The sequence below is a fragment of the Electrophorus electricus genome, chromosome 11 (assembly GCF_013358815.1).
Source record: "Electrophorus electricus isolate fEleEle1 chromosome 11, fEleEle1.pri, whole genome shotgun sequence".
Classification (NCBI taxonomy): domain Eukaryota; kingdom Metazoa; phylum Chordata; class Actinopteri; order Gymnotiformes; family Gymnotidae; genus Electrophorus; species Electrophorus electricus.
The window spans coordinates 15,592,713-15,611,640 of record NC_049545.1 but is presented as its reverse complement, the minus strand read 5'-3'; the positions used below and the strand labels follow the sequence as shown (position 1 = coordinate 15,611,640).

Below are 18,928 nucleotides of genomic sequence, written 5' to 3'. Positions count from 1 at the left end.
TCATCGCTTTTGTGAAACGTGTTCACAAAGCCACAGGGATGGAGCCAACCAAGCAAGCTTGTATATGTGAGCAAATTCTCAAAGGAAGGGGTCGTCTATTTTCCAAAGTTTCATACATATCTTCTTACCCCAAGTCTATTCAGTTGTCAGAGACTAAGTTCATTATCGGACTTTACCGTCAGATAATTTGACCTCATTGCTTTAATAAAAGGTCTGAATTTGGCCAAGATTTAGGCTGCTGTTTTGTCTGTTTTACTTCCATTAAATTAACAGCCTAAATCTCAGGACATATGACGTTAGAAATGCTCCAGCAATCACCCACAGACGTGTCACTGTGCAAGACACATAATAAAAAGAATAATGGAAAACTTTTTCCATTTTGAAACAGCTATAAAACCTTTATTGATCCGATGGTGCCAGTGCCGTGTGAAATAATTTTTTTATTTAAAACGTGTTCTATTTTTGTATATCTTGAGTGATACTGCAATATTTTTTTTACTGCTTCCCTTTCACATGATGATTCCGACTAGCATATATTAGCCTCTACTGCTACCCAACTAAATTGTCCCATCATAATCATTAATCATTAGTGCTTACATCATGCAGCATGACTAATGAAGTACTGGTTGGTTGAAATTCATGTGATTGAGAACTTAACTTGTTTTGTGTGTCCTTCTTTTTTTATATAGCTAGCTGCTCTTGTGGCTTTGCACAGAACCCCATTGCTATGGGAAATGTTGATACCAGGCAATTTGAGTCTAAACTATTAAATCTGTTATCTTATGGTGTATGCTTCAAAGTGTGGTTCAGTTTGTGAAGCTATTTATCATTAGCAGTACTTTATGCCCTTGATGTAAAATAATCATAATCATTCTTTGGAGCTTAATGATTATGATTTTGCTTACATAGTTCTAAGTACGTGATCAAATTCATGCATTACTCAGAAGCTTACTCCAGGGGGCAGTACTTGTACTATAATCCTGATTTAAAAAAAAAAACCAATTTATTTTGGGGGGGCCTTTCTAGAGACTGCTTTTGTCCTCACCCTCTTGCCATGGTCCTGGTTATATCAGATATCCCAGCACTGTTTTAACTGAGTTTGCCGTGCCTTGGTTAGTTTCTTAATTAAACACCAGACATCTCAAAAGAAAACCAAGGCACTAAAAGATGCTACTTGTTTTTATCTCAAACAAAAGTCATCCATATTCATACTATGCACTGACACTGACTTGGCCCAAGTATCAGTAGAAGAATCTCATTGAAGTCCAGACAATATAAAGATCGAGAATGTATTTTAAGTTATTATGGTCATCATAGTTATTTAGCTAAATTATCCTTATGCTTGCTCTCACCCAACCAACTCAGAATATTGCATACTTTAATATGTGGTCACATACTTTTTCATTGTTGAAAACCTTTAATAAGGTTTTGTTTGTTTAATAATTTGTTCTTTTTCATCTTATATGCTTGGAATTTTTATATCTCAAATTTGCTTGTTTGCTTTGTTTGGGGGGGGATGTTTTGAGGACTCGCTATTAATTTGATCTTTACTCTTTGCATCAATGATTAGAATATCATTCCTTGTTGGGGATGTGTTGTTTGCATATTTTTGGTTGTTGTTGACCTTTCTCTTTCATGGACTTGACCTCTTTCTCCACATCCTCTTCTGAAGGTGAGGCTAGTGCGCTCTGCACCCCCCAGTCCACAGTTTCTATCTTCCTTCAATGCCTCATACCAAGTGTACAAACTCTACCAGATGGCAATTCACCATTACTTACCCGGCAAGCCTAGAGAGAACCAGGTCAGGGGTCTGCTAGCTTCGGCATGGCAGTGGGTTGGATTTTTAATTGTTTAATTAATTTGTTTACATATTCGTCCAAACCTTCAACTGAGCACATGCGACATTGCCTCCCTCAAGGTTTAGTTAGCACTCACTTTACATCTATACCCACAGCTACACTTCATTACTTTACATCTACGGCTAAACTTTCCAGCAATTATTACTTTACTCCTATTATTACTTTCCAACTCATTACTTTACTCTGGGCAACAAAACACATTTTTAGAAATGTATATCATTCTGTATTTCATGTGATTTCATTTATAGAGATATCTTTGAAGTATAGGTTAAAGTGGGGGTTGATTGGTGATGCAGAGCTTCTCAAAGGAAGGGGTGATGTATAGTGGGCAGGGGCAAATGCAGCTGCCATTAACTGCCATTAACGAGTTGTGTCTTCAAACGGACTCCACCAGCCAGGTGAGATGGAATAACCTGTTCAGTCGAAACAGAAACGAGGCAAGGTCAGAGCTGGGAGGAGAGCGCATGAGGTCTGGCAGTAGGCACTCCTTGTGCACAAGAGACTGAATGAATAAAGTCCCCAGAAAGAAGGCAGGGAGGGCAAGAAGGAGGAGGAAAAAAGGAAATGAGAACTGCTCCCATACGTACCGGGCACAGTGTTTTCTGCAGGTGTCTTGGTGGAAAGAAGAGGTCATTGCTCGTAAGGTGTTTGGGTTCTGGCACAGGTATTTTTCCTCCATCCTCTTTTGGTGAATGCCAGTAAATGTGTTGTTTCCCTTGCCACTGGTCCACCTATAGAAGAGCTTCATCAGCAGTTCGTGTAATCGTGAGCGGTAAGGAGGCAGACACCTGTGCGGATAAGGGCGAGATTTATTAGGGGCAAATCCAAATTCAGAGTCATCGGAATAGTCCAGGGTCATGGAGCCAAAATTAGAGATTCAGAGAATACATGACAAACCAAAAACACACAAAGGCAAACAGGGGAAGCAGTCTATAACAGAGGCTAAGAAACAGGAAGGCTAGGATAAACATACAGACTAGGAGGTACGGAGTACAAACTCACGGGCATACAGATACGGGCTTGCAAAAACAGCAAAACATGCATCCAAGCAATGAACAACCAAGACAAAGGGAAGCAGACAGGGTTTAAATGCATGAACTTAACAAGACTAGAAACGAACATGTGAATGCAATGATGGGCATGGAAAACCATGGGGCGGAGAAAACAACACACAGGGACAGGGAAACCATCAGAGTGAAGGGGTGGGGACCATCCATGATGGTTTGACTTAAGTTCTGCTGCCTTTACAAGTCCAGAAATGTAATTTTTACTGTGTCTTCAATCAGGCCATCTGTCTGTATTTTTCTGAAATCATAATATTTTAATGTCTTGTGGCTGTGGTATCTTTTTAAATTTGCCTTCGACAGATTAAAAGATCATAGACTACATAAATGTATGACATTTAGCTTTTCTAAAGGATTCACAAACAACAACTGAAATGTAGGGCACTGTCCTTAGCATACACACATGCTTTTATACAGTCACGTTCTCTAATGAAGTAATTAATTTTTTTTTTACTTTTAAAATTTATTTGCTCTTAAAATGTTAATGAAATTTTATATTTATGTTGTAACTCTTTAAAAAACATTTTTTTTAATGATGAGTACCAATTTATTATGTGTGCAGAAGACCACACAGTCTTGATTGACATAATTACTACACAATGATTTACATGCATATTAATTTACTCTTCTATTATGATGTGAAATCATCTGTTGAATCAGTTCATAAGCCAAACATCATTTTAACAGATTGCACTTGTTTGGAATGCCTTCTCACTGTAAAATATTGTTGGAGGACACAAGTAGGTAAATGTTTGAAAGAAGTATATTGTAGTGCAAAGCTATCAAATGTGTTTTACATCTTTAGTTTGATATGGTCTGCTGTCCAGACCTACAAAATTGTGAAAGAAAAGATATTGAACATACAAACTGCAGGTGTGAATGTGGGAGACACGGCCAGTCATTTTTATGTGTTGAGACGAGCAGCTTGAATACATATTTAAAAGCTGGAAGAGCTGATTCAGGCAAGAGGAGCTTGTTGAAAAGTAAGCGTTTACTGACATGTAAAGGCCAATACTTGAATGGTTGGATTTTAAAAAACATACACACAGGATAATGAGTTGAGTTTAAAATTCCCGGATTGAACTCTAAATCAGTCCATTGATCATAGCCAAACTTTTGCAGTATTAGTTTTGTCATGCTGATATGAGGCCAGGGCTTCCAACTGCAAACCATTTTTTATGACAACTCTTGTAACAAATGTATTAACAAGCACAACCTGATGTAAGTGCAGACACTGGGCCTTAGAGCATGGAAGAAATGAATATGGCCTGATGTTGGGTGATTTAAAAAAAACAAAACAAACAAACCCAAACTTTTATTTATTTATGTTTTTTGTTCAGTGTGGGTTTTTCTTCTGATGAAGCCTTTAGTCTAATTCCAGCTAGTCAGTATGGGTCTTTCTTATTTCCCAGTATAAGCAATTCAAAACTCAAAATTGTGTACCTATACTTACTTATTCCCTAACTTTTTCCCTTTCCCACTGGTTAAACAATGCAAAGGTTGCCCAGCCATAAAGTAGAATTTATGGTTTCAGCCAACACGAGAGTGCAGCTAATTTTTGTTAAAATAATCTTACCGTTGGTGGTCTGCTTGTGTTTATTTATCCAGTCCATCAAACTGAAATATGAGTTAGAGAAAAGGGGGGAAAAAAGACAGAAAATCTGTGCCTACAAGTTAGAGTACCAATATTAAAACCATACAAAGTTACACTTCTGCATCATGTTATTTGATAACCAACTATACTGTAGAAAACCAAGCTGACACATTGGAAACACCATATCACAAAACGGTAGCGTTTGAGCATCCTGAGTGATGGGCTGTGTGTGTGTGTGTGTGTGTGTGTGTGTGTGTGTGTGTGTGTGTGTGTGTGTGTGTGTGTGTGTGTGTGTGTGTGTGTGTGTGTGTGTGTGTGTGTGTGTGTGTGTGTGTTGCACCTGGCATGTACTTTATCTGATTTGGCAAACAGGATTATAAGCAACTGTTTATAAACACTTATTGTTTCGACATCATAATTGGGGGTTGGGTGGTTTCATAGTAACCAGTATGACTTTTATTATGGACTGGAACCCAATCACAGGCTAAACACAAGTGAGGTAGTTACAGGTGAAGTTCATGAGATGCTTAAAATCCTAAAAGGATTTGTTCATAAGACTGTATAAAATTCTTTAGGCTTTGATGTAGAATGCAGAGTGAATCTCGATGCTTTTAAGAATCAATTCAGTTCTCCCTCCGAAGCTGAGCTGCCAAGGCTAAAGTGTGCTAGCCTCACCTTCAAATCCCCACTTTCCCATGTTTGATGGTTTACATGCATTTCATAGCTGTAATTATACTCCCACTGCTGTATCACACCTCATTTTATTCTTATTTGCAATTTGTTGATGCCACTTTTTCATTAAAGGAGTAGTTCTATCAAGGATGATGGGAATAACACACCAATTATTGATCCAGCTATTCCTTTGTAATGAATACCACTCACGGATATTCAGATATGAAAAATAAACAGGTTTGCAGTAAGGGAGCTTGGCTTGTTTTTCACCTTTCATCAGTGTGTGAATCTGTAGTGCTGTCTTAGCCTTTTTAATAATTGTGGCCTTACTGTTAACGCATCCTGGACATGCCATGATCTCCGGATTACCTTGTTTTAATTTCTCATCCTTAGTATCTTTCTAATTATCCCATCTACCTTTCACCTTTTGCTGTTCCCTTGCTACTTCTTACCATCCTGATTCTGTTTCAATTCCACATTCCTGATGTGCTTGTACTTGTTGCCCACTCCTTGTCGCTGGGCCACTTCCCTCGATACCTTTTCCAACCCTTTAACCATCCCTCCCTCCTGTTGTCCCTGAAGGTGAGGCTAGTACCGGTCAGCTTTGAAGACCCTGGCTTCTTAGCATCCTACAAACAATCAGCAGCACTGTTCGCCCGTTACCAGATGGCTACTCACGGTGACTCTCCATTCGAATGTGAAGAAGGCCAGGTATGAGTGTTTTTGTGTTTCATGCACATGTGATTCATCTGTATCACCACTTTGAGGTACCACAATTCCTGCATTTTTTTCCTCTTCCTTTTTTGTAGTAAAAATTGGATTTTTCTTTTTTCGTTTCATATATCATGGTTGCATCCTAAATAGAAAGTGTTTGCTAGCTGAAGGGCTGCGTTAGCTTTCACATCTCATTTTGTAATGGCCATTTCCAGTTTATTTTGCATGCTTTTACCCAATGTCCTGCTTATGATGTTTGTAGGTTATATAACAAGTTTTTTTAGTATTTGTCAATACTAATAGGTCTTTTTTTTTTGTGTGAAAATTCATAAACACACTGGGGATTATAAAAATGATCAAAGTGCTTCCTTGTTTAGTTATTCTCAATACCATACTAGCATTGAGATATCTTAGATGACCGCTAACACATATCTGACTGATTATAGAAAGCTTAGGCTATAACACTTGAAGTTTAGCTCTGTGTGCCTCCCATTTCTCTTAATCATCTTTGAGATGTTTTTTCACCTTGACTGGAGTCCACTTATGATAAATTCAGTTGACTGGACATGATTTGAAAAGAGACACACCTGTCTACAATGCATATTGGAGCAAAAAACAAGCCATGAGGAGGAGGGAACTACCTGTAGAGCTCAGAGACAGGATTGTGTGGAGGCACAAATCTGGAGAAGGCTTCAAAACTTTTCTGCTGTACTGAAAGTTCCCAAGAGCAAAGTGGCCTCCATAATCCCTAAATGGAAGAAGTTGGGAACCACCAGGACTCTTCCTAGAGCTGACCGCCTAAACGGAGGAGAAGGGCTTAGGTAAAGAGAGGTGACCAAGAACCCAACGGTCACTATGGCTGAGCTCCAAAGATCCTATATGCAGATGGGAGAAAGTTCCCGAAGGTCAGCTGGCACTGCAGCACTCCACCATTCTGGGCTTTATGGCATAGTGGCCAGATACAAGCCTCTCCTCAGTAAAAGACACATGAAAGCCTGCCTGTAGTTTGCAAAAAAAGCACCTAAAGGAGACTCCGACTATGAGAGAAAAGATTCTCTGTTCTTTTGAAATCAAGATTCACGTTCAATTAGTAGTCAACTAATAAAAAGGCACCCGTTCATTATAACATTCTTTATACCCATTGTCAGGTCCATAAATATTTTTGGAATAAATGGGATGGAAACTGATTGCAAAAAATTCTCACTGCAGAACAACATTTGATATTACACATTTGCTTTACCACATTAGCGTTACCAGAAAGATCTTGTCTGTTTCACTTTTTGGAATACCAGCCCCCCCCTGCTACTATCTCAGAGGGACATGATGATATTACTGTGCCTAAGACTTCCAGCCTCCTAAACACCTAATCCTTCACACACACCAAGCCTGAAAGGTCTTCCAGAGGATGCAGTGTGAATGAGCAAGAGAAGGGAAGCGAGAGCTAAAGAGGAGCAGGCAGGGCTGCTGGACTTGCTCAGTAACCTGTGAGAGATTTTTGTCCCCCCAGGCCTGGAAACTGGCCTGGCTCTGCCAAAGGGGGTCATAGATGTAATAAATTCTTCATCTTATAAAATGCAGCAATTAAGAATTAAAGCTGTCAGCCAGGCATCTCACCCAGATTCTTTCCGAGTGCCATAACAGAACACTCACTATAGTGAGTAAGGCGTGCGTGTTTGCTTGCATTAACTAAGCTCCGGCCTTGGTGGGAAAAGCACTGGGATAGTTAGTATTTTGTGGTTCCAGGGTCTTCCTAGACAAAGAAGACTCGAGGAGTATATGAAGCGAGTTTACCTTGTCAGATTTCTTTCCTTCAGGTAGGCATGATTTACTAAACAGGACATTCCTTGTCAGCTTTAATGTCTTGAAGGTGAAGGTTGTGAAGGTGGATACTGATTACCTAAATCAACTTAAATCCCCTGTCAGATGTTTTTATAAGTCTATAAACAGAGAGGCAAAATTGTTTTTGTTTTTTGTTTTTTTTTGGTCAAGTGGACATACAACTGATGCTGGTAAACATCATTCTATTATAATGGGGTTAAAAACCAGATTCAGAAGCGTTATAAAATATATTCTCTTATCAAAAAGTTGTGCATGTGAGATGATCTGCCATTGTAATATTTTAGCAAGAATGGTAAGCTTAGAAATTGTCGATTTAAACATTCCCAATATTTGCATCACCTGCTTTCTAGTCATTAGGGATAATTTTTATAAACACAAATTTTATAAAACATATTATGTTTATAATATGTGCCATTGAATGCTGAATTAAGAATGTTTGAAGGTAAATTAGGATCAAGTTTATGTGCACCACAAGAATTAATTTTGATGTAAAAATTCCTATTTAACACATTAGAAAATATCAGCTAACTCAAACAGCTGATTTTGAGTTCTGCTATACTTGGCCAATGAAGGAGTCCACCTCTCCCTTCACTGTGCCCTTCACATCTTTCTTCAAGAGAAGTTTTGAAATTTGTTAATTTTGAAAGATGCTGATTGCAGAGCTCAGGGCAGTCACTGAAACCTTTTTTTCCTTACAGCAACTAATTTAGTAACATGTCAGGATGTAAGGACAGTTTAGATAGTATTCTTAAAATTAACTGCTTTCATGAGTTTTAAGAAAGCCCAGTTTGATCTGTGATAGTCAGAGATGTTTGTACCCTTCAAGTTGTTACAAAATTGTGTTGCTGACAGAGGTGCCTAATAATTAGTTAGATTCATTATATGTACTTAAGAGAATTTTGATAAAATTGCACTTTACAGATTTTTAAAAAAATTAGAATTGCCTTCATGTGTATCTGTTTTACCTGTTTTTGTGTCATGGTTGGTCCCTCCCAGCTTTTTGTGTTCCATGTTTTCCCTGTCTTGTGTATTTTAGTTCCATTCTGTAGTTTCGTTTTCTCTGTCTCTCGTTTGATTTTCCACACCTGTCCCTCTTTTCTGGCCTTATTAAGTTCATGTATTTAAACCATGTCGTGTTCCCTGTGTTTTTGTTGTTCATTGATGGCTGTGCATTTCTGAATGTGAATGTCTTAATACCTGAAAGCTTGTATCTGCCTGTTTAAGTTTTGTACTCCGTGTCTGTGTTTCTTCTGGCCTTCGCGTTTGTTGGTCTTAGTTCTTCGTAGCGTCTTTGTTATAGCCTGCTTCCCCAGTTTGCCTTCGTGTTCCATTGGCTCGTTTATCCTAGCCCTTCTTTTGTTTATAATGTATCCTCGTACTCTCTGTGTTGGCTCTATGACCCTGGACTACTCCAACGACTCTGATTTTGGATTTGCCCATGATAAATGTCCATCTTCTTCGCGCATGTGTCTGCCTCCTTACCACTCACTGTTACATTTTTGTTTCTAACAGCACCTGAATCTGATCACATACTCTGTTTTGATCATCGTTAACACCAAATATAGTACCAAAAGACTAAAACGGAAGAATAACATCTAAATTTTAGTGGCTTTGTGTATTGGTTATTTGTACTAAAACATTATATTAGGACAATCTCTTTCTGTAAAATTAGTTTTATAGAAATGTGTCCATAAGGTTTTTTTTTTTCGTTTTTTTTCTTTTTTTTAATCCACATGACCTCTATTGTTTATGACCTTAAAATGCTTGTTTAAATGGTTAAAGTCAAACTGAAGTTTCACCAAGTAATCCAGAAATCCCAAAAGAATAAAACAATATTTTGTACTGTGAGATTTCTCTAGACACAGCAAACGGGAGAGATGCTCACACTCCCTTCCTGTGAGGTGAACCTATAGCAGGCCAGCAAGCCAAAGGGGGTCAGGTTAACAGCCTCTGGGGCCAAGACGCGCTTTCTGCAGTATATGTACTCTTATCCTTGATCTTTTCTTGTTTGGTGAGGCAGTGGACACACATTCACTACTGCTCCACGTAGCTCAGGTTGAGGACAAGCATTCAGTACTGGTCCTCCTAGCTGCTCAGCTTTAGGCCGACACTGATGCAATGTTTCCTGTAGCCTTTGCCAGCTCCAGCAAAGTTTTTGTGTAGGCACACCTCATACATCACACACGTTTTGGCACTGCGCACGTGTGTATCTACGTACGTATGCATGCAAACGTATTCTTGGCACAATTTATCCCCTGTTTTTCATTTGCCTTGAGTTTCTGAGCTAAACCTAGAAGCATTCTCTGTCCATCTGTAAGCAGCAAGACCCATCCGGGCAGTAAATAAAGCAGATCCCTTAAGCAGACGGGAAGGGACTCAACAGATGAAGCCTGTTGTAAAGCAAGCACAAAAGCTGCTTGTTTCTGGCTAATTTGTAGATCCATTCACCATACAGAGCTTATGTGAAGTTCAACCTACAGAGAAGAAGAGTGGTAAAACTCTTAAGTGGAATAAAGGTTATTTAAAAGGTTTGCTATAAGGCTGTTTGGGAACCATCAAAGATGCGAGTACTCCCTCAATCAGGGAGGCCATGTCTCATGCTCTACTACATGAATTGTAGGGTTAAAATTTTAAATAAAATAACAAATTTTTCTGCATTTTTTGTGCTTTATGAACACTTGTTGTAAATTATAGTAGTCTTCTATTTATTCCTACCTCTTTCCTCTTTGCAGTTTAAGAGGTTCCTCTGTGACTCACCACTAGAGGTAAGTTGTTGCTGTTGTTGTTGTATCCACATGTTAATACTTTTTAAATACTTGATCATCATTATTGTGTATGGAATGATTTTCCTCAAGAAGTAAAATCCATCATTCCATGGACAGGAGTACAAATGATGACCTGTTCAACACCCATTACGAGTCTATAAATAACCATGTAACCTGCGCAGGGTTAATAACTACTGGATAACAAGTACTAGTAACTGGTAACACATGGGTGTACCTGCCATACATATACATTGTATAAAACGTGCAGCTACACAAATTTTTCTGCAGATTTGCTGAAGCATTACTGGTATGTTTTCACAAAATTGGTGCTTGTAATGTTAGAGGGTTGGATTGTATTCTAACTGTACAGTTATAAAATGTAAGCCATCACCTAATTTAGGGACCTGTGACCAGAAGGTGGGTGTTTCTAATGGAGTGGCTGGTCAGTGTAGTTACGTGACATCCAGCTGGCTCACACGTGAGGGCATTGTTTGTCACATTACTAGCACACTTGCATTACTAGAGCCCTTGTCAATTTAGCAGTAGAATAGTAGTAGAAAATGTGGTGGTCTGAGGGAACTGGAACAGCATGTCTTTATGGAGCATGTCCTATCCACATGAAGCACACCCACAAACAATTCACATCAGGTGGAAAAAAACAAATGGTTAACATCAAACAGAACTGAGGCAGGAAATGGCTTTTCTGCAATGCGCCTGACCAGTGTCGGGTTCTTGTAAATGAGAGATTTTAAAGGACATTCCTTTCCTGAGAGGTGCAGTATTAATTTTAATTTGACAAAAATATATTTGTCACGTCAACAGAGCAATAGAACCGAGTCTAAGAAAAGAAAGAAATCATCAAAACTTATGATCTCTCATGATGTCCTCAGTATGATATTAGCAATTAGCTAACCTCAAAGCCAGAGGCTCTGCAGTGTAACACAGTTAAGATTCTGGAGATTACAGAAACTTCTATACAAAGCTCTTTCTTTCCCTCCAAGTGGGTGCCATAAACAAACTGACCTGCGTGGTTTATCTAAGTCATGCTAAGCATTTGTGCAGTCACCCATTACTTGCTGTGCTAAGTGTGCATCTTCCTGTTTAAACCCACCCCCAATTAAATAGAAACGAACCGCATAAATTTTGAAATGGCAGGAAGCGGATGACCAGAGCCTCCAGGCACTGGCCACATTCTATCCATAATTATCCCTGGCGTCCTGGTGTGCTGTCCAGATCTAAGTTACAGAGGCCCAAGATCACTGCCGGCACGCCATCAGTTTCAGGAAACGGCAGGTGGCTTTGACTTTTTTTTCCTTTAATAATGGGTTCCATTTTAAAAAGGGGAGGGTGGAGAAAATGTGGAGTGAGAGGAGTCTGCTCTCACTGTCCCCCCTAACCCCCTGCTTGTCCGCTCGCCCCAGCTCTAATGAAAATCATTAACGTTCATAAGTCGGGATTTTAGCACCTCGTGAAGCCTTCTAGCCAGACAACCCCAATCCAGAGCCAGTGGCAGCTTGCACGCATGCACATGGAGATGCACAGTCCACGTCATCTCTCCTTTTCCAGCCTCTCATAACACACAGGCTGCTGTTACTCCAGCTTGACTTGTTGTTAACTGTGTCTCACACACATGTATGGAGGTGGTAGCATCGCTTCAGGTTTGTATATATGGATCACCGGAGGCGTAGCGCAAAATCTTGGGGGCACACTGCAAAGGGCAGGGTAGAAGCCCCTTTTTAATTATCATCATTCTGGGACCACTCCCACAGTGCCTGCTCTGCGTGCTCCTCTCCTATGCCTGTGTGAAGCACAACAATGTTCAGCTTGGCTAAACGGGCTTCTGGGCATAACTGTACAAACTGTAAAATGGCTATGCTTTGAGGTCTGAGTCCAAAACCTCTGAAATCCACCAAACTCACAAATATTAAAAATTACTTGAGTTGCAGTGTGTAATAATTTACCGTGAAATGTGCAAAATATAAAAATGTATTTGCATGTTAATTATATTCGCTCAATGTCATATGTAAATGGATAATAAATGCTAACAGTGAAGTTTGGCCTTTTCCTTGAGTTTGTGTAATGGGTAGAACAGCTTGCAGTGTAAAATATATTCAGTGCAATAAAGCTTTAAAACCCAGAGAGGCATTTTTCGGATATTCATACGGTCACCCACCAGAAAAGCTAAAGGTGATTTCATATTAGAGCTTGACACTTGTTGAAAATGGTCCGTTGTTATATTGGCTGTCGGGTTGATTACATAAGTTTACACCTGCAGTAGCTTGTGTGAGTGGAATGTGCATCTTGGTATAGCAAACAAACTGCAGTGTATTCATGTTATTGTGAATGCAGACAAGCTCTTATGGAGTTTTGCTCATGTGTTTTTTTTTTTGTTTGTTTGTTTGTTTTACTGTGGTTATAATTGCATAAGATGTATGCTTTCCTTATAGGTTAGAACTAGCTCTGTTGGGTAATCTCCTTATTAGCAGTTGATATGTAATGCAGTTTGGCACCCAAGCTCGAATGAATGTGTGGAATGACTGTAGGCCTGTGTTTGTTTGCATTTTTACAATGTTCATTGGAAATGACTGTAATGTGTGCTGATTTATAAAGGCAATTAACATCAGATGTTGAGCATTTACCTCACATTCACTGTGTGTGTGTGTGTGTGTGTGTGTGTGTGTGTGTGTGTGTGTGTGTGTGTGTGTGTGTGTGTGTGTGTGTGTGTGTGTGTGTGTGTGTGTGTGTGTGTGTGTGTGTGTCAGGTTGCCTTATGTATCAGCAGTTTGGAATTGTAAACAATGACCTGATTTGATCTCTGTTAAGGTTAAGAGTAAACCAAAGTAATTTCAGCTTCTCAAGTAGTCTGTGGTTGACCCATTCACCTGGTAGCATTTACACAGCTATGTTTGCATGTGGTTGACGTGTCCCTTCTTTTTTAGCCGAGTGGTAGGCATGGTGCAGTGCCCTGTGTTACTGCCACACCCATGCTCAGATATGGGACTCCATCGCATCTGGCAGCCTGGTTCTTTTTGGATTTGTTAAATGCCTTTTTATTGGTCCATGATGTCTCTATCCTTGGGGGAAATGCTCGTTATCAGTGATGTTGGGTAATTAGTCGTCAAGCTTTTATGGACATCGGGTACCACTTTTCCCCCTTAACAAGCATGTTTTTTTCTCTCTCTCTCACTCACATGACAGCCCCTTGCTCAGATGTAGTAAACAAACACTCAGTCTTGCCTGCCTGCTCTCTTGCTGCTCCCACATCCCTACGCGATGTGAGCTCAGTCTGTGTGAAACATCTCTGACATCATTAAGAACGAAACACCCCAGGATTACGTTCAAGGCCCATATGGCTAGATAATCTCGAGTGCTGGGAGCTAAGCAGAATGGAGGTGGAACGCTAGCGGAAAATGGGCCTGTACCAAGGACGTATGGCAGTTGTAAACAAATGCTGTGGGTTCTGTGCAGAGTTCAACAAGCCATTGTGGAATGCTCTGCCGAACAGCTGGTTTAGTGTCTGCGAGGCCTGCCTCTCCCCTCCTATCTTCCAGTTGTCCTGAGCGAAGTGCAAGAGTGAATTTGCTTTGCATCTTTGGAGTTCTGCAGTTGGCAGTTGAGCATAAGTAATTCTACATTCGAATGTATTCCTCTTGAGGCCTTTGATTAGCTGAATCAAGTGTGTTTGATTTAGATTGCAACTTAATTTTGCAGGTTTTTAGTAGCAGTATTGCACATACCCGGTGTGAATCGGCTGTTGAATTGAATGTTTCTTTTTGTTGCTGGCTGTATAGCTAAGGGTAGAGGAATGTTCACCACCCCAGAGTTGCTCTGACTAACACTGCTGTGGTGTGCATACAACAAAGACCCTCTTGGGGAACCAAGCCGCCATATGCTTGTGATTTGGGGTCCATTTATTGCCCCAGTGTTTTTATCCCCCACTTTGCCTTCTTATGCATGTTGTTCTGGTTGTCTCTGTGGTTAAAGTGCGGTGATTAGGCTGTCCAGCGAGGTGATGCTCGGGTCAAAGTGTCAAGGTTTCTCCAGCTGAGGTCGAGGCTATGCAAACACAGACGATCACCAAAAAGATGGCATTTTTTCTGCGCCATAGATGATGATGCTTAATGTTTATACTGTTGCTCACACTGAGTGAAAGCGACTACAAGTGGTGAAAGCAATATAGAACCTTAGAACCATTACAGATAATGTTCTGTAATGAGTGCGGATGAAAGAAGCCGGTACGAAAAATGACAGACGAGCCCTCAAATGCCTCAGTCGCTTCTTACCCACTGCGTCAGAGTAACGTAGGCTTCCTGCAGTCAGATGGACACCTTGTCATAAGCATCGGAAATGGCAGCAGTTTCTGAGTTTGGTGCCGCTAGCCCGGCTTGTCTCCATTTTCTATGGGGTAGGGGGAGGGTCCCCAGAAAGCACTAATCGCTCCTGATCACCGGTCCGAGACAGCGTTTGAACGTCCACTTCAACGGCTTTAGCAGTGGGCCCATTTGACAAGCTACCTGTATGAAAAAAATTAGCATGCACATGTGGAATGTGCTTTCCTGGTAGGAAGTACTGTGGGGAGGGGTGTAACTTGTTGAGTGGTTTTCCTGGAGGTAGGACCAGGTTACTGTAACACCAGCTTCAAGAGAGGTCTCATCAGCTGGTGTGTGTGTGTGTGTGTGTGTGTGTGTGTGTGTGTGTGTGTGTGTGTGTGTGTGTGTGTGTGTGTGTGTGTGTGTGTGTGTGTGTGTGTGTGTGTGTGTGTGTGTGTGGCGGGCTCACGGGGTGCAGGATTAGCCGTGCTGGGCCCCCGGTGGCGTGATAATGAGCTGCACTCCAGCAGGGCTAACCGAGTCCAGATGGGCCGAAAGGGGTGCTGGGGGGATATCGTTACTGGGCCCACGTCTGGCCAGCTCTCTTCTGCTGCTGTTTGAAGTTACAGAGGTGAAGTGAGAATGGGAAGCCCCTTCCAAACCTAACCACTAAGCTGTCTGATTGGAGGAAAAAATGTCCTGCATAGTTTGTGTGAGAGTATTGTGAACAAAGGGCAGGTAGAGGAGATCTGCTGTGGCTGCAATCCGAAAACACTAAGTATTATATATTAATAATTTATAAATATGTATAAATAATTTCATAACAAATAACTATAGAATGATTTGTCTTGCCAAAACAATAGGTATACATTGCTCTATCTCTTTCTCTCTTCCCCCTTTCCCTGTCCCCCTTTCTCTGTGAAAGCTGGATTACATTACACCCCCTGCCTGCTGGTTTTTAGTTTGGAGATAGATTTTGTCCATTCAGGGACTTTTATTAAAAACGCCTCTCCACCACTGGAGTTAGATGCCTGACTGACTGACACACACACACACACACACACACACACACACACACACACACACAAAAAAAAAAACCCCCATAGCTTAAGCTTAGCCCACATTTGGGAGCTATTAACAGGCTACTGTACACCTCATGTTCATGCTGCACATATGCACTGGGCATTCACTCTCCCTGTCCTACACACACACATCTGGACATGTCTTACATCTACGTCAGCTTTGCAAGCCTGGTGATGTTTGCACTGTAATCTTGTTGAGAGCAGATCTTTATTTTTTATCCCTTAGTCAACATCTTGCTGGTATACTGGTCATTTTCCCAGGTCACTTCATGTGATTCTCCCTTTTCTCTTTCCTCAACCCAGGCTGAGACGCCGCCTGATGGCCCTAATGTGGGCTATGGCTCCTTCCATCAGCAGTACTGGCTGGATGGCTGCCTCATTGCCGTCGGGGTCATCGACATCTTGCCCAGATGCGTCTCCTCCGTCTACCTTTACTACCACCCGGACTTTGCTGGCCTCTCACTGGGCACCTACTCTGCCCTCAGGTGCTTTCCCTGTGCCATCCTAAAGACTCACACTGGGTGTCCGGTCTTGAAGACTGCATGGGGGTGTAACCTGGATCCTCTGTGGTGCTCCTGGGTGGTGATGCTCTGTGTGTGGCACATTTATAGAGGCCTCGGTGTGTGTGTGTGTGTGTGTGTGTGTGTGTGTGTGTGTGTGTGTGTGTGTGTTTCCTGAGTTATAAAACCTATCCTAGCTGCATGAGGAACTGTTGACATTCTAAAAATGCATACACTACATACCTATTTCAGGAACACACATATTACCTATGGTGACAATACTTTTTCACTCATATACGTGAAAAAGACTTTCTCGGAGAGCATACAAGAGGGAAGATTCATAAACAAACAGGAGAGGATTTTTTTGGGGGGGCGGCACTTGGCCCAGATGCTCTGTTGTGCCCAAAGCAGCTAGTGTGAGCTATATGGGTCCGTGAGTGAGAGAGTGTGAGTGTGATTGATTATTGCACTTCCTGGAGCTGTTAATCCTTCCAGTCTATTCTCAATACAGCATCGTTTCAGCATCCAGAACCTCTTTGAGTAGAATATAAGCTCATCGGTGCAATGCTTCTAGATATATGTCTAAAAGTGTGTGTGTGTGTGTGTGTGTGTGTGTGTGTGTGTGTGTGTGTGTGTGTGTGTGTGTGTGTGTGTGTGTGTGTGTGTGTGTGTGTGTGTGTGTGTGAGGGAGAAAAAGTGACATTAATATGAAGCAGGGCCCTCGTGTCCTGTGGTGAGCTCTGGGGCATAATTGGCTTGTGTTGGGGTGTCAGCTTGCTGAAGAGGAGATAATGGGGGCTGCTGCCAGATTGGACCGTGTGGGGACGGAGACTCTGGGAGGAGGGTGCCCTGACGTTTCTTTTGCGCTTTCTCTCTCACTCTCTCTTTTCCCCCCACTTTCTCCTTTTTGTGAATGAGCCCCTCAGCCTCTCCTGACCCTCCCTCCCCTTCTCCCTCTCATTCATGGCTTTGCGAGGCTTTGTCACAAGGCGATGGGAACCCAGGAACCTGGCAGCCACCGCCTGCCCTTCTAACACCTCTCTGTTCAGAGCTCCTCTTTCTTCTTGCCATTCTCTCTCTCTCTCTCTCTCTCTCTTTGTTTTATTTGGCCCTCCATTCCTCTCACCATCCTTCACTCAGGCCTACTTTATTTTCCACTATATCTGTTTTATTTTCGTTTCACCCTCTTGCTTACTCTTTCCTTCCATCCATCTCCCTTGTTCCCTCCCTTCCCCATCACTCTATCACATCTCTTTCCTTTCTCTGAAAAAAGCTAAACTACCCCAATTTTGGGCAGGGCTGACGAAGCAATGGGGAGGATTAAGAAATGCCGAACAAAGGAGAGAAGGGCACGTAAAGAGTAGAATTTATTTATGGAAAAGTGAAGCTCATTGGCATGAATGTGGTGGTGGGGGACCAAAAGAGAAGTGTCTTGGTGAGAGCCCATTGCCTGCACTGCAGGGTAACGTTCACATTCCCTTCAGCCTTGTGCCCCGCGGCTTTTTCCTAACCTTGGTTTTGGAGCCTTCTCCCCTTCCCTGCTCCCTCTGCTTTCTGGCGGACATTTGCATGGCTGTGTAGGGAGTGGGAGAGCTGTTCTCTTAGTCCATACTCGCACTCTGTCTTATGGCTGTCGCCTTTGCAAATTGCTGCGTGATGCATAGTGCCTGCAGTTCAGTGAGTCTGGCAACCTGTAGCTCCTGTCTCAAGAGTCTCCATTTTTTTGGGAGATTGGTGAATATTTGGAAAATACCCCTGATAAAAATAACACATATATTTCAGCCTTAAGTAATATGGAGAAATATGTGAAACACCCCAAAAAGCTTTCTGAGGTCAGATTTGTAGGTTTATTTGAGACTCCTGTTTGGGTTCCCCTCTGAGTGCAGGCTGTACTAGAACGAGACGCCAGCTGTTCTTAAGGAACCAGAAGGATGGAAGAATTTTGACCATAATTTATCAGTATGACTTAAAAAGGTTTGATTTCTCCTGACATGGACAAAAACAGTGTGTTACTAAGTTGACGGGCATATGTCCTGCTTTGTTCAGAAGAGGCTTTGGAAGAATTACCTACACAAGACTCTGTAACAGCCTTTATTAGGGGGTTCTAAAATGCCCTGTAATCATCTCTTCTTTCACGGTGTATTCTTTTTAGAATGAGCTTATGAACTGACCAGAGCCCCTCTGACCTTCTCTGCTGCAGGGAAATTGCCTTCACCAGACAGCTGCATAAGCAGTCACCCAAGCTGGCCTACTACTACCTGGGCTTTTACATCCACTCCTGTCCCAAGATGCGCTACAAGGTACGTCTCCCTTCTCATCTCCCCATGAGTCGCCTTTGAAATACTCTGACCTGCTGCTAACTTCCATAATGCGCCACCTTCATGTAATTGCTAGCCTGCTATCATTTCTCCTGTCAAACAAATGAGTTTTCTATTTAGTGTGAAACCAATCCACTGTCACCTCTTTTCCCATGTTGTCCATCTTGTTTGTGTTTTTTCGGTGGAGCCCACGCCTCTCCTATGTGGCTGT

The 18,928-nt window shown here is 41.6% G+C and overlaps 1 protein-coding gene across 4 annotated transcripts in view; it reads left to right on the top strand.

The window, feature by feature from the left end:
* The window catches only part of LOC113588716 (arginyl-tRNA--protein transferase 1), a 57,124-nt gene that overhangs the window by 11,906 nt on the left and 26,290 nt on the right, over window positions 1-18,928 (top strand). For 2 of the 4 annotated variants that reach the window (XM_027028019.2, XM_027028035.2), the window contains 4 exons: window positions 1,673-1,801; window positions 10,475-10,507; window positions 16,203-16,384; window positions 18,600-18,699. In XM_027028019.2, coding sequence (XP_026883820.2) covers window positions 1,673-1,801; window positions 10,475-10,507; window positions 16,203-16,384; window positions 18,600-18,699 — 444 coding nt within the window. Of the gene's footprint in view, window positions 1-1,672; window positions 1,802-5,771; window positions 5,901-10,474; window positions 10,508-16,202; window positions 16,385-18,599; window positions 18,700-18,928 lie in introns of all 4 variants that reach the window. The other 2 variants (XM_027028026.2, XM_027028050.2) reach the window with 2 other exon arrangements.